The 14,747-nt window shown below is 46.4% G+C and overlaps 1 protein-coding gene across 5 annotated transcripts in view; it reads left to right on the plus strand.

The window, feature by feature from the left end:
* The window catches only part of PACS2 (phosphofurin acidic cluster sorting protein 2), an 83,808-nt gene that overhangs the window by 13,046 nt on the left and 56,015 nt on the right, over positions 1-14,747 (plus strand). For all 5 annotated transcript variants that reach the window (XM_085300281.1, XM_085300285.1, XM_085300282.1 and 2 more), the window contains exon 2: positions 14,528-14,615. In XM_085300281.1, coding sequence (XP_085156407.1) covers positions 14,528-14,615 — 88 coding nt within the window. The remainder of the gene's footprint in view (positions 1-14,527; positions 14,616-14,747) is intronic.

Here is a 14,747-nt window from a genome sequence, read left to right on the forward strand (position 1 = left end):
TCTGATTCAAGAAACCTGCTGCACCCAAGTGCTCAAGTATGAGCTCTGGACCACAGCTGGATTGTGAGTAGTTGACCTTGACCTTGCCAGGGTCCTGAACATGTGCCATCTCCTGTGTTCTTGTACTATTTACTTCTTTCTTGGCTTCTCACAGCATTGCTACTAGCCACTGCTGAGGTTTCAAGCTGTGAAAGAAATGTGCAGTGCTTGGAGTGCAGCAAACTTGGAGTTAGCACACACTTTCCTGCAGAGTGGGTCACCATAGCTCTATCTAGTGAATATTGGTAAAGCCAAATCGTTCTGCACAGGACTTCTAGGGAGGCAGGGAAAGGTGCCTTGTTATCGTGTGTACTCGTAATTGCAGTGTAAATGAGCCCACTGTAACAGTAAAGCAACTAACTGCGCAGGAATCTTGCTTTGCTTAAGTCCTGACAAGCAGTATGTTGGATGCTGGGCAGATGTGTAAAGCAGCCACCATGGTGAGCTCTCAAAAGAAGCTCTTGATCTAGGACAACCATAAAATTATTTTTCTTTGCTCTTCCTTGCTTCCACTAGGATGTTATATTTCTCTCTGATGGTGGTCAGATTTGCTGATGGTTCATATTTTAGCTGGAAAAAATGCCCCTTGTTGGGCTTCTGGTATGTCAGTATACAATCAAAAATGCTGAGTAGGCTGGTAATAGCTTCCAGCAAAGTTGTATCAGTTTCTTGGAGCTCCTTTGTTCAAAAGGAATTCCTTCCCTTTCTCTCCTCCTTCTCATCCCCCTGACAGCCCACCTCTTTTCTACAAGCACGTGCTGAGGTATAATTCACAATCACATGCCTGAAGAGAAAAATGCACAGCTGCAAATGTATTTTTAATGACACTTCATTGTTCATCTCTGAACAGATTTGCAGTTTCAATAGCCAGGGGAATCAGAATGTGTAGCAAAGAAGATTTTATTGAAGACACTTGATTTTTACCAAGCTCTGAAAACATTTTAATTACTCGTGACTTCCAGTTTGATGCAGATGAGAAATAGCTGGTACAGGGTAGTTCCGTAGTGGGGAGATATGTTAACGTGTCCCTGAGAATGGGTACCTACTTGAGTTCTCCTTAGCTCTCCCTGCACTGTTTTGCAGAAAGATCTGAAAGCTAGGGTACATTAAAGGAAGTGTTAGACAAAAGTTTTACTAATGTTTGAAACAGCAGGATTATCCAGTCTTGCTTGCTGCAGCTCTCTGGTACATTGTTTAAAGACACGTTTTGGTAGCCTTTCACTGGCCCTCCCTACTGAATGGGGCAGCCTTGTCTCCCTTTCCTCTTGGATCTTTGTGGTTCCTTGCTCCTTAGGATGTGTAACAAAGCCCGGTGTCTGGAAGCTGCAGGCATGCCACGTTCTGGTGCAGTTACCATACTCTAGGACTGCCAGGGTTTGGTGAGGGGCTGACTGAAGCAAAGTGATAGCAAGAACCAGCATCAGTTTACAGATAAGCTGGAACAGATTTGTTGGCATTCGGGATGTCACAGTACCAGTTTACCTTTGTACCAGTCTAAAGGCAGAATTTGATGTGGCTTGGGTGTGAGCAATGCTTTATTCTCCAGAAACTTCATCTTGTCTCCTACAGTTCCTGTCTCATGAACAGCCAAATAGAGAGTTCATGCTCTGTCTCTAGCTTTTGTTCTTCACCTTCCTTCCTCTGCCAACAGATTGCAGCTGTTCCTACTGACAGTCTCCTGGGCTGTCCTCATTCCAGAATGATACCACACTTCCCAAGCTATTGCATGAGCTTTCCTCCTGTGAGTAAATTCACACTCCCCACCAGCACCCCACAAGAGGAGAAGCTAACCTGTGTTCAAGAGAGCAAGTCTGCAACCAGAGGACCCTACTGCATATCAGTCACTGGGGTCCATCCATCTCTGCAGTATTCTCGCTGATTCCGGTGTGGAAGCAGAGACATGGCGTAGTACTTTGCATGAACAKACATATTTACGTATTCGTAATTCTCATATATGCCATAAATGAAGCTCTCTTAGTAACAAAGTTGGAGCATGCACTCTGCTTGGCTCTAATGTTTCCCTTCAGCCAGGCTTGAGGCGCTTGCTGTGAGCTGATGAGCTGACCTTTGCTTCACAGYAGGGGAAATGAAGGCTCAGAATAAACATCTAGGGGGTGGTAGCAAATCCACACCGGCTCTCTGGGGAGTTCAGACTGCCCAGAGTCAGGAGCCAGAGCCCTGGAAACCCTGAACTTTTCTGGTTCTCCCTGTCTGTGTTAGGGCAATGTGATCTTTTCAGAGATGTGCRTCTGAAGAGGGAATGCCTGAATTGWGAGAAATTTGTGAGTCCTCTGGGGTTAAAATGACTGTGTCATCTCCTAATCATTTCTGAGTTAATGCCTGTGTTCTGAAGCTTTGCTTGTGTCCTGTACCCTACTGGCTTTAAGCTGTGCCGATTGATTTTYTGAAATGTGTGCGCCATATTGTAACATTTTAAGGTCAGTTGCAGTTTTGTGTTTGTGCTCAGTTGTGTTCTTTCAGCTGCTGAAACAGTGTTAAAAACCTGAATGAAATCTTTCTCTGACTTCCTACTGCGGTGGTGACATGACTTRTGGTCCGCAGACTTTTCCTGATTGTGGGCATGAGTAGCCTGGTGCTGAAGATGATGCCAAATGATGGCCTGGGAGACCTCAYGTAAATTGCGTGTGAAATCTTAAAATGGGAGGTATCGCTCTGCCATTCATAAGATAAGAAAAAGTGCTCTCATCGTGGCTTCAGTTTAAGTACCCAGGCTCCGAAGGAAAAGAGCACGAAGGATGCTAGATTTGGCTTGCTCTGTAAGCGATGGGCACGGAGGAACAGGTTTAGTTTTACAGGTACTTGAAACTGAGAACTTCTTGTATCATCCTGTTAAATCTCAGTTCAATATGCCATATGTGGAATGTTTAGGTGCTTTAAAAATATATATTTTTAGTAGATCATTTGCTTATTAGTGTTTTTGAGGATATGGGTGGAAACTTGAGCTTGGTGCTCCTGGTCATAAACATAGGGAGTATGTAAATTTGTTTCATATATGAGTAGCCATAGGCTCTGAATCATAATGCCTGTAGCCAATGTGGCAAAAATTGGAGGTTGAATGTGATCCTTTGAGTCAGAGATAAAATGAAGGATACGTCCCATCCTGATGGATGAAATAATGTTGTGACACCAGATAACTTGTCCCTGTTCCATCCCCACTGATGATCCTGAACCATTTCTGTAACTGAAGTTTCCTTGGCAGCCTGAGTATGTTCACCTGCTTTCAGGATGCTCMTTGCCTGCCTCATCCACAAACCCGAGTACCGACCACAGGACAATGCTGATCCTGTTCTTTGCTCCTCGTCAAGTTGACGTTAGTTGATTGCATCAAGCAAAGGTATTAAAGAGAACGTTTTCAGGAACTTGAGACTGGCCTGGCTGTCGAGTTTGGTCTCCATGTGTGATCTCATAGCGTGGTCCTGTCCACAAATGGAGTAAATCTATTTTAATGCTTGATGGGCTCCTCGGTACTCTCTCCCAGCAGTAAGCCTTAATTTCCTGCTGAGGAAGAGCAAACGCGCATCCAACCTCCAGTTGTTCGTGCCTCGTTTACCTCGTCTGTTTGTACTGTATTTGATTTGGTGAAGCATCTGTAGCTTATCTTGATAAATTCCAGTTCAGCAGGAGTTCTTAGGCCTGATAAAAGGTTATGGGGACCAAGCTCATTATGGTTGTTATAAATAACTTTTTTTTTCTTCATTGTTTATCTTCAGCATTAAAAATATTGCGAGGTTTGGGAACAAACTCTGTGCAGTGAAGACCTCAGTAAGGTCTCAGAGCACCTTATGTCCATCATGGATTACTAGTTTGCTCATTTACATAGGTCAGTGAGATATTTATTAAAATGTTCTTGACAAATTGAACTAACAGATCCAGGCATCTAGGTTGCTTTGCTGGTCCCTTATTGCTTTCAGGAATGAAATATTACCAGCAGTGATGCTGAAGAAGTGTAATATCTAAATAATATTGAATCTCTGCTTGCCAGCTCAGCTTCTGACAGCTGCTGAAGAGGATTAGAATATTAAGCAAATGCAAATGTTTCTCCAGAGCAAATCACTGCATTCTCCCCACCACTGCAAACATTTGGCATTGCTGGCTTTTCTGAAGTCCTTTAGTAAAAACTATGGTTCCTTTTGCCTCCCTGCCATCCTCCTTCCTTTCCTCTTTTCCCTTGAGGAATACAATGAAATCTTAATCATGAGATTTTTAAAGAAAACAAATYTTTTTTTCAACTTTTTTTTCAATAGCGGCTCTTTAAAGTAGAACATACAGGGTATATTTAGATGTGAAGAGATAGACTGGAGAAGAAAAAACAAAAAAAAAAGACATGTTTTAAGTATTGTTGAGAGACATTTTGAGATCATCTGGGGACTGGCTGCTTCCTTAAAGGAAGCTGCTTTATTTGAGCATGGATCAGAAGTGCTCTGAAAACCTGAGCTGTTTGGAAGCCCTGCTGCAACGGTCTGGAAATGCATTTCCCCCCGGTGGCTTCCCTGACCTGTAAGGACAGCTCGGTGGTGCAGATTCCTTCCTGTTCAAATATCTATCTCCTTAGAGCTGGAGGAACATGAATCACGCAGTCTTTGTCAATRCAAAAAACACTTTTGCAGCACTAATAAGTAACCTCCACACTTCAGTTTTGAAGACTGTGAGAGGTCCTAGTTTCTCTGTTCATTAGTGCACTTTGGGCTGGTTTGGAGTTTCTAAGAACTTTGGTGCAGAGCTTGTGTTTGCTGGGTGGTGGGATAGGTGCTGTGCCCTCTGTAATCCTTTTCAGTTGAGTTTGGCTGGTTTTGGATGTTAAAACTATTTGCACTAAAGTAAAGTACCCTGGCAGTAGTGGTGGTTGTTCATAAGGCCATTTAGTTCTTGCCTCAACATAGCTGCTGTGGCTAACTGTTTGYCACCTTAAAATCTCACCATCTCCCTTAGTCCTGTTCTTTTGTGATCTCTCTCCCAGCTTATCTGTGCTTTTTGAGCACTGTAGCAGACAGTCTGTAAATGAGCAAGTGCTGCCCAGAATATTTGATGGGAGAAATGCAAGGGATGGGGCTGGAATGCAATGCAACCTCAACTGAAGGCATCAAGAGGCATTACTTTTCTCGCAGGCTGAGAAGAATGCTCTTGCTGTTTCAGCTTTTTCTTTCTTTTTTTTTCTTTCTCTCTCTCTTTTTTTTAATCACTGTTAATATTGCAAAGCTGTACTTAGTTTGCTGCCTCATTACATAGGAGAGAGATTTGCAAGGAACAGTAAGTTTTAGCTRCTTTTCCCTAGATGTAACTCTGTTTGAGGGAACATTAACCAGTGTTTCCAACATGTTTAATTCTGAAAAGAGTACAGCTCCTTTGGTGGCAGGATCTGGAGTTTTTTGTGAATTATATTTAGCACTGATGGAGCCTACTTTGTCAGCTGTGTGTTACTGCCTTGTAAGAACTGGCACTGTTCAAATCTGAATATAATGCTGCTAGGGAAAGAAAGAACCTCCTTTTTATAACTGTTAATATATTTGACTTGGAAACATCTGTTGAGCTGTGGCCAGAAAGCAAATGGGTTGTCAGTRTTGCCGTTCCCTGTTCAAAGCAGCCATGCAGGGATAAGCCAGTGTCATGGGGCTCGGAGGGGTGCAGTGCTGCACGTCTCCGACTTCTGCGTGCCACGCTGCTGTCAGAGCAAATGGCTGAGACATTGTGAGTGTTGCACAGGGTGTTCGATACAGCTGCAGGATTTGCTCGTTGGGGAGCTGATGCTTCTCTTAACTTTCCTTCTGACCTGCTGTTGAATGCTTTGGGCTTCAGAGTTGTGACTTCCCCTTCTATTCCCCTGCCCCAAGTAGTTCAGATTACTAGTGATGTATTTTTGGAACCTATGTGTGCTGGAAAAAAAGTCATATGTTCTAGTGCTAAATAATCTTCCTGTGCTTGCGGCCCAATTAGAATTGTACAAAAAAATGTGGTGAATTCCTGTATCTCAGACTGTCATTCCTCTCTGGGGTCATGGGATTAGGGAGGCAGAGTTAAATATGGGGTAAGTTAAGGAACGGTGTAGACCATCAGCTCTGCGGGGATACTGGGGTGGTTGGTAGCACATGCCTGACCTGGAAGATGGCCAGAATGGCAGGCTTTTACAGACTTGCTTTAATGAGAACAGCATTGGGATCTGTGAAGTGTTTTTTTCCTAGCCTGAAAGCAAGCCCGTCAGCAGGATGCTTTGCATATTTGATTCCTGTTCTGGCTAATACCAAATATACCCTCAAAGTTTAGAAATGTTTTTTGCTAGCCCTGGCATCTCCTGTCTTTACAGGACATCATGGGTTCTCAGTAAAAGAGCAGATAGACACTTGGGCTCTAAATGGCATTTATGTGGTCCTCCCGGCTTGTCTTTTTTCTTTTTTCTTTTTTTTTTCTTTTTCTCTTTTTTTTCAGGCCATATTGTAGTCTTTGCAAGCAAAAGTGCTCATTGTGTGCTGAACGCAGCTGCTTTAAATTGGGGTTATGGTATGACGATCTGCTTGGAATGGACAGCCTGCCCAGGCTTTGCTGGCTTGGGTCCATCTGGGCCAGCAAGAGAAAAACAAGCTTTTCTTGTCCCACAACAATTTTTAGAAACTCTTTTTAGTCAGAGTAATAAAATATGATTATCTTTCAGAGAAGCACCAGATCTAAAGGATCACATGCYATCAAGATCTCGGCTTTGACTGGGAGAGTAGCATGTCTGACTGTCACTGATGAACTGGGCAGCATTCGGGGTGGTTGAGTGCGCAGTAATTTGATGTGGCCCACGGTGTAAGCCTGTTTGTTTTCTGCAGTGACAGGCTGTTCAGCTCACCTGTGTATCAGAAGGTGTCATGGAAGCTGCTCTAAGTGGAGAAATAAGGCAGAGAGATGGCAAATTGTTCAGGCCCAAGAAGAAATTCTGGTCTGTGGAGATAGAAGGAGAATCCATCCATTTCTTCCTAGCCTGCTTTCCCTGCTGAAGGCTTCCTGGTCGTGAACTCCCGCAATGAAGGCAGCGCGGTGACGGGTAGCCTGAGCAGAACTGAACTCACCGCTGCAAGCTCTTCTGTCATGGGCTAAAAGTCGAGGCACTTGTTGGCGTAGTTTTTCCTCTAGATGAGGCCTTTGATAGCTGATTTACAGACAAGAGGGAAAGATAGCAGATTTCAGGTCGAGTCCTGGCTTCCGTTGATTTACCGGCCTGAGGGACGGTCTCTGCAGTGAGTGGGGCTGAGGTGTCTCCCTGGGGTACCGAGTGGGCTCACAGGAGCGCAGGACGGGGTGGCGTGGCAGCGAGCTGTCGCGGCGGGCAGTTTAGTGATGGGAACGGAAAGCAGTTTGAAAGCAGCCAGGTGAGAGACTGCTGGAGACGTGTGCTTCCTACTTGCGAAAGGAAAATGCTGGAGAAAGGACCAGGTCAGCCCGAGTGGCGAAGGACTTTCCTCTGAATCCGCCTCGCCCGGAGGCGCCGTGGGCGGCTCGCTGCTGAGACCGGGCAGGGGAGCTGCTAGGGCAGTGGCTGTTCAGAGAACTGAATTCTTGCCACAGCAGTCAAGGAGAGTTTGCTGTCTGACGTGCTCGGGAGGGGSGATGAGGAGGGAAGAGCCAGCCCACCGAAGGAGTGCGGTCTCATTCGTTGCAGGGGCGCAGCGGACTGGGTCACGTGCCAGCTCTGGCAGCCCCAGTTGCTGTGGAGATGTTATAGTTCCCAGCCTGATGCAGCCTGCCGTGTTTGGGGCTGCCGTACTCCGGGCTGAGAGATGGATGTGATAGAGGGGGGGAGATGGTGGGGGGGAGCATGCAGGCAAGGCACATGCTGGAGAAAAAACATGCCGTGAGGTTTTCTCTTTAACGCTTTTGTCCTGSTGCCTAGTGGCTGACAGAGCTGTCCTACCTCTGGGAGGAATGCCTCGGTGGGCTGGAAGGCTGGTGCCGTCTTTGTTCTCGCGCTGGCTGCGGCGCCGGTGGCTTGGGAGGGGGACGCTGGTACAGATGGAGGCGGAGATGTGCTGCTCTCCATGCTTTGCAGCAAGCTGTGTACAGTTCAGCACACCTCTAACTCTGATGATCCCTCTCATCAGGTGGTYGCTTTGTGAAGCTCCGGATAGTCCCGAGGCAGCTGGGAACAGCTCCTGCCAGGCAAGGAAAGCGCTTCCATAGCRTGCCTGGAATAGCTGATCCCAGCGATCAGCCTGCTGCATGACAGGCGCTGCTGCCTGGGGCAAGAGGCTGCAAGGAGAAGGCAGGTTGCATAAGGAGGGCATGTGAGAGAGGGGTGAGCCAGGGAGGGGAGGGCTGCTGGATTTGCTCCAGCTGAAAGTTTCTCCTTTGCATCCGTTACTCCATTTTTTGTATTATTATTATTTTTATTTCCTTTGGAGTCTCCCTTTGGTTTTAGGCATGATTAGTTTGCTCATAGCTCTGTGTACATCTGTATTCTGATCTGCAAAATGTGTGGTGGGGAGCTTGCCCTCTCCCCAGGAATGAAGCCCTGGCAACAGAAATCATCTGACTAGCCCACATCCTAGGTTCCCCTTCCCCAACATGTGCTGCTGTTGGCTGTTCTCATTAGCTGCTCAAATGGGAGACTGAAATTTCAGTGCTGCAAGGCTTCCTGTGCAAGAGGTGGTAGCACAGTGCATGATGTCCAGCGTGAGCTCGTTGGACTCGCAAGCTACAGTTGGCCTTTGGTCAGACGGGCAGGGCTATTCCAGCTCTGTCTCTGTCTCGCTGCTTGTTTGTTAGTCACTGGTACCTTTGATTTCCACAGMTGGTACTAAATTAACACAGCTAGTGTATCAGCTGTGTTTGTGTCCTCTGTAGTACAGAACATGTAGTCCTGACAGTCTGTCAGAGGAGTCTTAACCGTGAATCAGCTTTTCATCATTTGATGCCTTTAGTTTTTAAAGCTAATAAAACACCTTCCTATTCCCCAAAACTTATAAAACATCAGTCAAACCTAATCCACCASTACTCTGAAGTCTGTTGTGCAGGCTCACTTTGGTGTCAGGTTCTGCGTAACCCAGGTGCTCTGGATGCTGAGTTTGAAGGAGGCAAACCAGGAGAGGCATATTTAACTAGGAATGTGCCTGTGCTTGGCTTTGCAAGCAGCATCATGTGAACACACAGGTGAGTAGTTCTCACTCCCTTGTACAACATTGCTGGAGCTGTGCTGGGAAATCAACCTAATCTCTGCTTTGTGCTTTTTCTCTAAGTCACTCTGTAGAGAGATTTGAAACCATGAAAATGAAGTGTAAGGAACCAAATGTTTAGCAGTGTACGTAAGAACTAAGATCCCAGTTGAGATCAACAGATGTGTGAAGAGAACTGCTTCAGCTCTCGCTAAAATGATTTCTCAAAGGGAGGGAGATGCAGTTTCTCTGCACCACAGCTCTGAGCGCCTGCTCAGCTGTCTGTCAAGGTTACAGAACGATTTCCTGCTGATGGGACTTGGAATAGGTCAGGTCTCAGGCAGTTGGAACATGGCAGGACACAACTGCCAGTTTGCATGAAAAGTTTYTCTCTTCTCTGAAGAGTATGTGGAGATGTGGAAATGTAGCTTTAACTCCTGTGGGTTTCTCCAGTGTTGCTGTGCCTTAGTAAAGACCTTTCCTTTCCTCCTCTTTCAAATGCTAAGAGGTGAGATATGCCAGTGGAATATGTAAACTCTCCCTTCTGAGCTGGAGCTCTTTGGCTTGCAGAGATCCCAATTCCTGCCTGCCTTGGGTAAAGCCCWTAGAGCCAGCCAGCAATGTCTCAGCCCACTAGAAGAGAGAGGAGAGCTCTCTGCACTTTCCAAGTGATATGTTGCCTTGGAGTATCCTAGCTCAGATGTGCTTTAATCCTTGGTCGTATTAACTGTCTGGTGCCCCTTAAAATAGCAAACGTGCCAATGCAAAACTCTAGGAGCTTTTCGAAATGATGTGCATCTGAAAAATGTTGACACTCCCCCTTTCTCCAGTTTTGCTTGCTCATTTTGGAGCARGTATATTTGCAACATATCTGAAGTGAGCAGCACAGTATTTCAACTGTAGAAGGGTAGCAGCTGACTGCGCGTGTGTGTGTCCTTGTTAGGTCCTGTGTAGAAGGCCTGTTGCGTAAAATAATCTCCCATCCTCTTACCTGTTTGAACAAGAACTGCTGGCTACAACATTTCTGTGGATCTTAGTCTTTAGAATCTTAAGAGCTTAATTCTCTGTGTTAGAACAGGGAAGTGGCTTGCAAGATTCTTCAGCACGGTAACAATGAAAATACTTACTTTGCAATTTTGTTTCCTGATTTCTTGAAGCTTACTTGAATGAATCTGTAGCCAAAACAGCTGACTGAAGGTTGCCATTTRTTGTCTTAGGTGTGAGTGAAGGAGAAATAAGCAAGAGACTAATATTGGACCACAATACTTCTCTGCAACTCCAACTTATATTTCTGGCACGACAGAAATTGGGGCTCTTGGCCTCTCTACCTCCCCATGTAATACATACTTACCACGGAACTTACTTGAGAATGGGATGGAGATGAAATCAAATGAGGTAATTAGCTCATAAGGTTTGGAGAGTGAAACTACTGGAAGAGCAATGGTTCTACCACTGATGCTCTCACCTGTAGGCCCCCCTGTAATATCTCAGTGACATTAGAGGCCATCTCTGCTCCTCCACTTTCTCCCTGAGCTAATTCTCCTAGGCCAGCACAGAGCCCTTCTGGAGGGTGGTGAGTGCARTAACTAGTATATGTGTGTGTTATGTTTATTCTCCTCAACATGTGCAAAACAGGCATAAGAAACTGCCTATGCAGTTGGTTGCATGCTGCAAGCGTTCATAGCTTGCTCAAACAGCTGTCTCKTAAAAATGCTGTGCAGGGCTTCTTGTTCAGTCCTCTCCTGCGTAAGCGCCCGCTCAGCTATGTGCAGAGCAGTTATGTTTGTCTGGAAAATCGTGTGTGTAGGCGGGCATCTCCCTCCACTTCTCCTTTGCGTGGCTCACAATTTATTTTGGGACTAACTTGTGCGTAAAGTGTCAGCTCGGAGTAAAACACTCAAAGCTGGGGTTGAAAGCGTCAGGGAAGGAGGCCGAGTGCTGTCCTGAAATGCTGAAGTAATCTGGGTCATATGAATCTGTCCAGGAACCAAACRGAGTCCAATTCCTTGTTTATTGAAGTTTACAGATCTCGGAGAGGAGAGCGTTCCTGGAAAGAAACATTGCCTCTAGGAGCAATTTTTCATGGCCTTCAGTTTGGACGAGGGTAACCTCTTCAGTAAGCCAGACTATTCCTGCTACAGTTCCTTTCTTGCACTTGGGGTCTCCTTTATGAGTGCATCCATTATTATTTTTGACTTCCATATGGCTTAATTAAAGTACAGGTCTTTAATTTTTAATTTTTCCTTCCTGTTGGTTTGACAGTCTCTACGTGAGTGAGGTCTCAGTGCAATTACTATGCGCCCTGTAGAGATACAGACCTTTAATTCAGTGATGCAGGCCCTTTCTTAGAGGAGACTTGTTTTCCTAGTCTTTCTACTCCAAGGGATGTGAAAGCAAAACATCCAATGAGTAAAGAATTCAACACCTTGTTTGGTTGTTTTGGATGTGTTCAATGGTGGACCTCAGTTACCAAAATATTATGTTCTTTTGCGGATAACTGCCCCCCRGGCAAGGAGCGAGCCCTGGTGGGGCTATTCAGCCCAACTCATGTTAGCAGGGAGAGTCAAAAACACTGGGTCAGGTTTCCTCTTTCAAGCTGGGTTCTTGCAGTATTGTTTTAAAAARATGAAATATTTTAGTCTTATAGAATGTATTAAGTTATCCCATGATTTGTTAACGTGAGGAGGAGGTGTGGAGCATCCTTCCTCCCCGTAGGAGCAAGCTATGTGACAGACGGGGACGCAAGCCCCCCTGTTGGGACTGGCAGCTGCTGCCCGGCACCCAGCTGTGCTGCAAGTGGGGAGATGTGGCGTGTGCCTTCAAACAAGGGTGGGAATCTCAGCTCTCAGATTTCCTTTGCCCTTCTTTAACACTGCTTCAGCTAACTTAGTGCTTTTGCAACTTTTCACTCCCCCACGTGCAACAACACCTTGGTCAATGCTGAAACAAGCACACAGAGAAAGCACTTGCCCCTGCTTGCTGTCAYGTCGTTCCAAACTTTTTATAAGCCACTCAATAATTTGGCCTCTTCCAGCTTCAGACTTTGGGCTTCTCAGTTCCTACTGTGAGTCTCTGTGCTGGGTTATTTTTCCTGTAGGCACTGAAAACATGTACGTATGTGAAACTTCCAAATGTAGCTTTGTTGYTTTTTTCCAGCGTGCCTGTTTCTGCCCTGCTTTTCTTATTAATAATGGTGACAAACTTTGACATACTTGTTATTGAAAATGTTTTGTGAGGCCAATTGCCTTCCTGATCCCTGAGACTTGATAAAGGCACAGGAAAATCTAGGCTAAAGGTAGGTGTTTGAAGAGAAGGGCTGCTGTTTTCAGAGACCGTGAAACCCGCATCCTTGCCATACGCGTGGATGTGAGCAGGTCGGGATCCCTGTACCTGGCAGTGTGGGTACCAAGCTGGTGGGGGATGCAGAGACATGCTTGAAATATGTGTGTTTTTAAAGCTGCTTGAGTAAAGTACGTCTCCGTTCAGCCATGTGTTCGGAAGCTTTCTTTGATTTGTAAGCTGCAAAGTTGGACTGAAGACCTGGACTAAATAGCAAGYGTGTTGAGGGTAAGAGTGTTTTGGTGGGATTTTAAACTGTAAGAGTGCCTAGGATTGTTTTTTTATTTATTTCCCTTGCATTGTTTTTTCTTGCTGGACAATATAAACGTTTCACTGTTGTTTGTGTGAAGTGCCTTTTAGTACCAGTAGTCCGGCAATGGGGGATGAAGAAAGCAGATGCATCCCGTGACTTATTTTTTTTAACAGCTTTTGTTTTTCTGATCACTGTAAAGGAGGCATTTAGATTTCTTTTATTGTTTTTTTTTTCCCTTTTTCCCCAAGCAGCCAGCGCTCCGCAGGGTTTGATCGGAGCTCGTAAATGACGAATTGAAAGAGCGCCCGGCGGAGAACAGAGCGCCCGTTCTCGCGCGGCGCTGCGCGCGCGGAGCACGCGACCCTTTCTGTGCGTACCTTTTTCCGCCGCGGGGCCCTTTCTTCTTTAATGAAGAAAGAAAGAAAGGGCCCTTTGTCCGCCCGCCGGCGGGCGCCCACGGCGCCGGCGCCTTGTTCTGCCTCTGCTCCCATCACCTGACCCGCCGAGGCTCGAGGCTCSGCTCGGGGCGGCGGGGGGGTTGGCAAGCCGAGCGCGGCTGTCCGCTAGCAGCAGCGGCGCAAGGAAGACAGCCGGCGTCACGCTGCGTTCGCCGCGCTCGGGAGCGAGAGCCCGGCAGTGGTCCCGGAGGTGTGCCGAGCCTTGCTGGTCCCGCCGGCAGAGGCTCGAGAGTGTCCCCGTCGTGGGCCGGGGGGCGACACGAAGGCCGTGCCCGCTCCTGGCCCGCGTCATGGGTGATGTCTGGGCGCTCGAGCCCACCCTGCGGCTTTTCCTGGCTGCAGTGTTCCTCAGGCCAAGCTGTCCTTGCTTCAGGTTTCTCCCTCCCCGAGGTTTGTTTTCTAGGCACGCCCTCTAAATTACATCGGCTGGGGGTAACTCTTCCTCTGTGAAATTGTGACCATGCCAGGGCTGCGGTCCCATTACCTCAGAGCTCTAACTCGAGCTGCACCTAGTCCAAATGTCCTCCCCTCCCAGGCTCCCTGTGCTGGAAGGCAGAAATGCAAACAGCTCTAACCAGAACAATGTGCCATTGCCTGGGCAAAGAATGTGATTTACTTGCATATGCAAAGCATGTGAAGGCCAGGGCCAGAGGGCACCCATTGAGTCCCGTCCCCCCCCCACCACCTCTTTTTCTTTTCTTCTTCTTCCTTTTTTTTTTTTTTTTTTTCCCTCCTCCCCCCTAGGGATGTATGAGCCGCTTGCTAACACTTCTGTTTGGGAGTGGGGAGGAGAACATGTGAGTTGACAAGAGGAGCTAGGAGTTGGATCTTTGGGAGCTGAGAGTCTGAAGCTGAAAAAGCTAACAAGCTTGAAAAAGACTTTATAACTGGCTGGACTCAGGCTTGACCCAGTGATCTCTCTCTCTTTTTTTTCTTAATTGCTGGAATTTAATTCCTCTGACCATGCAAAAGCTTTTGGTCTGACTCAGAGCAAGGATTCCCAGGMTGTGGTCTGTAGAAGCCCATGCAGTGAGGCGCTCCCATGTGGCCTCGTATCATTCGTATCAAATGACGAAATGTAGCCACTCTCCATGTCCTTGCATTTGGAGAAGTTCAGTTTGAAAAGCCTGGGAAACCTCAGATATTTGTGCTGTCTTTATTTCTATATTTGTATGTGGCTTGTGGCTGGAGTCTGTTCTCCCTCAAACTGAGATACTGCTCTGTGTGAAAGGTATTCAGAGCTTTTCCTTTTTCAGGCATGATTATAACTATTTCTCTTCTGTTCCCATTTGCAGGTTATGCAGCTTGACATTAAAGAAACTGGTAGTCTTAAAGGAATTGGATAAGGAACTTATTTCTGTGGTCATTGCTGTCAAAATGCAGGTAATTGCTCGGTTCTAAGAATTAAATGTGTTGCTTGGGTGAAAATACTGGCAGATGCATAAGCTGAGCTTCTGCTCTGTGAGGGTCCGTTGCAACCATGGGCCATTTCCCAAATACATCAGGGCATTCTGG

This window comes from Rhea americana, unplaced genomic scaffold, assembly GCF_003343005.1.
Source record: "Rhea americana isolate MKP2758 unplaced genomic scaffold, rheAme1 scaffold_162, whole genome shotgun sequence".
NCBI classification, from domain to species: Eukaryota; Metazoa; Chordata; class Aves; order Rheiformes; family Rheidae; genus Rhea; species Rhea americana.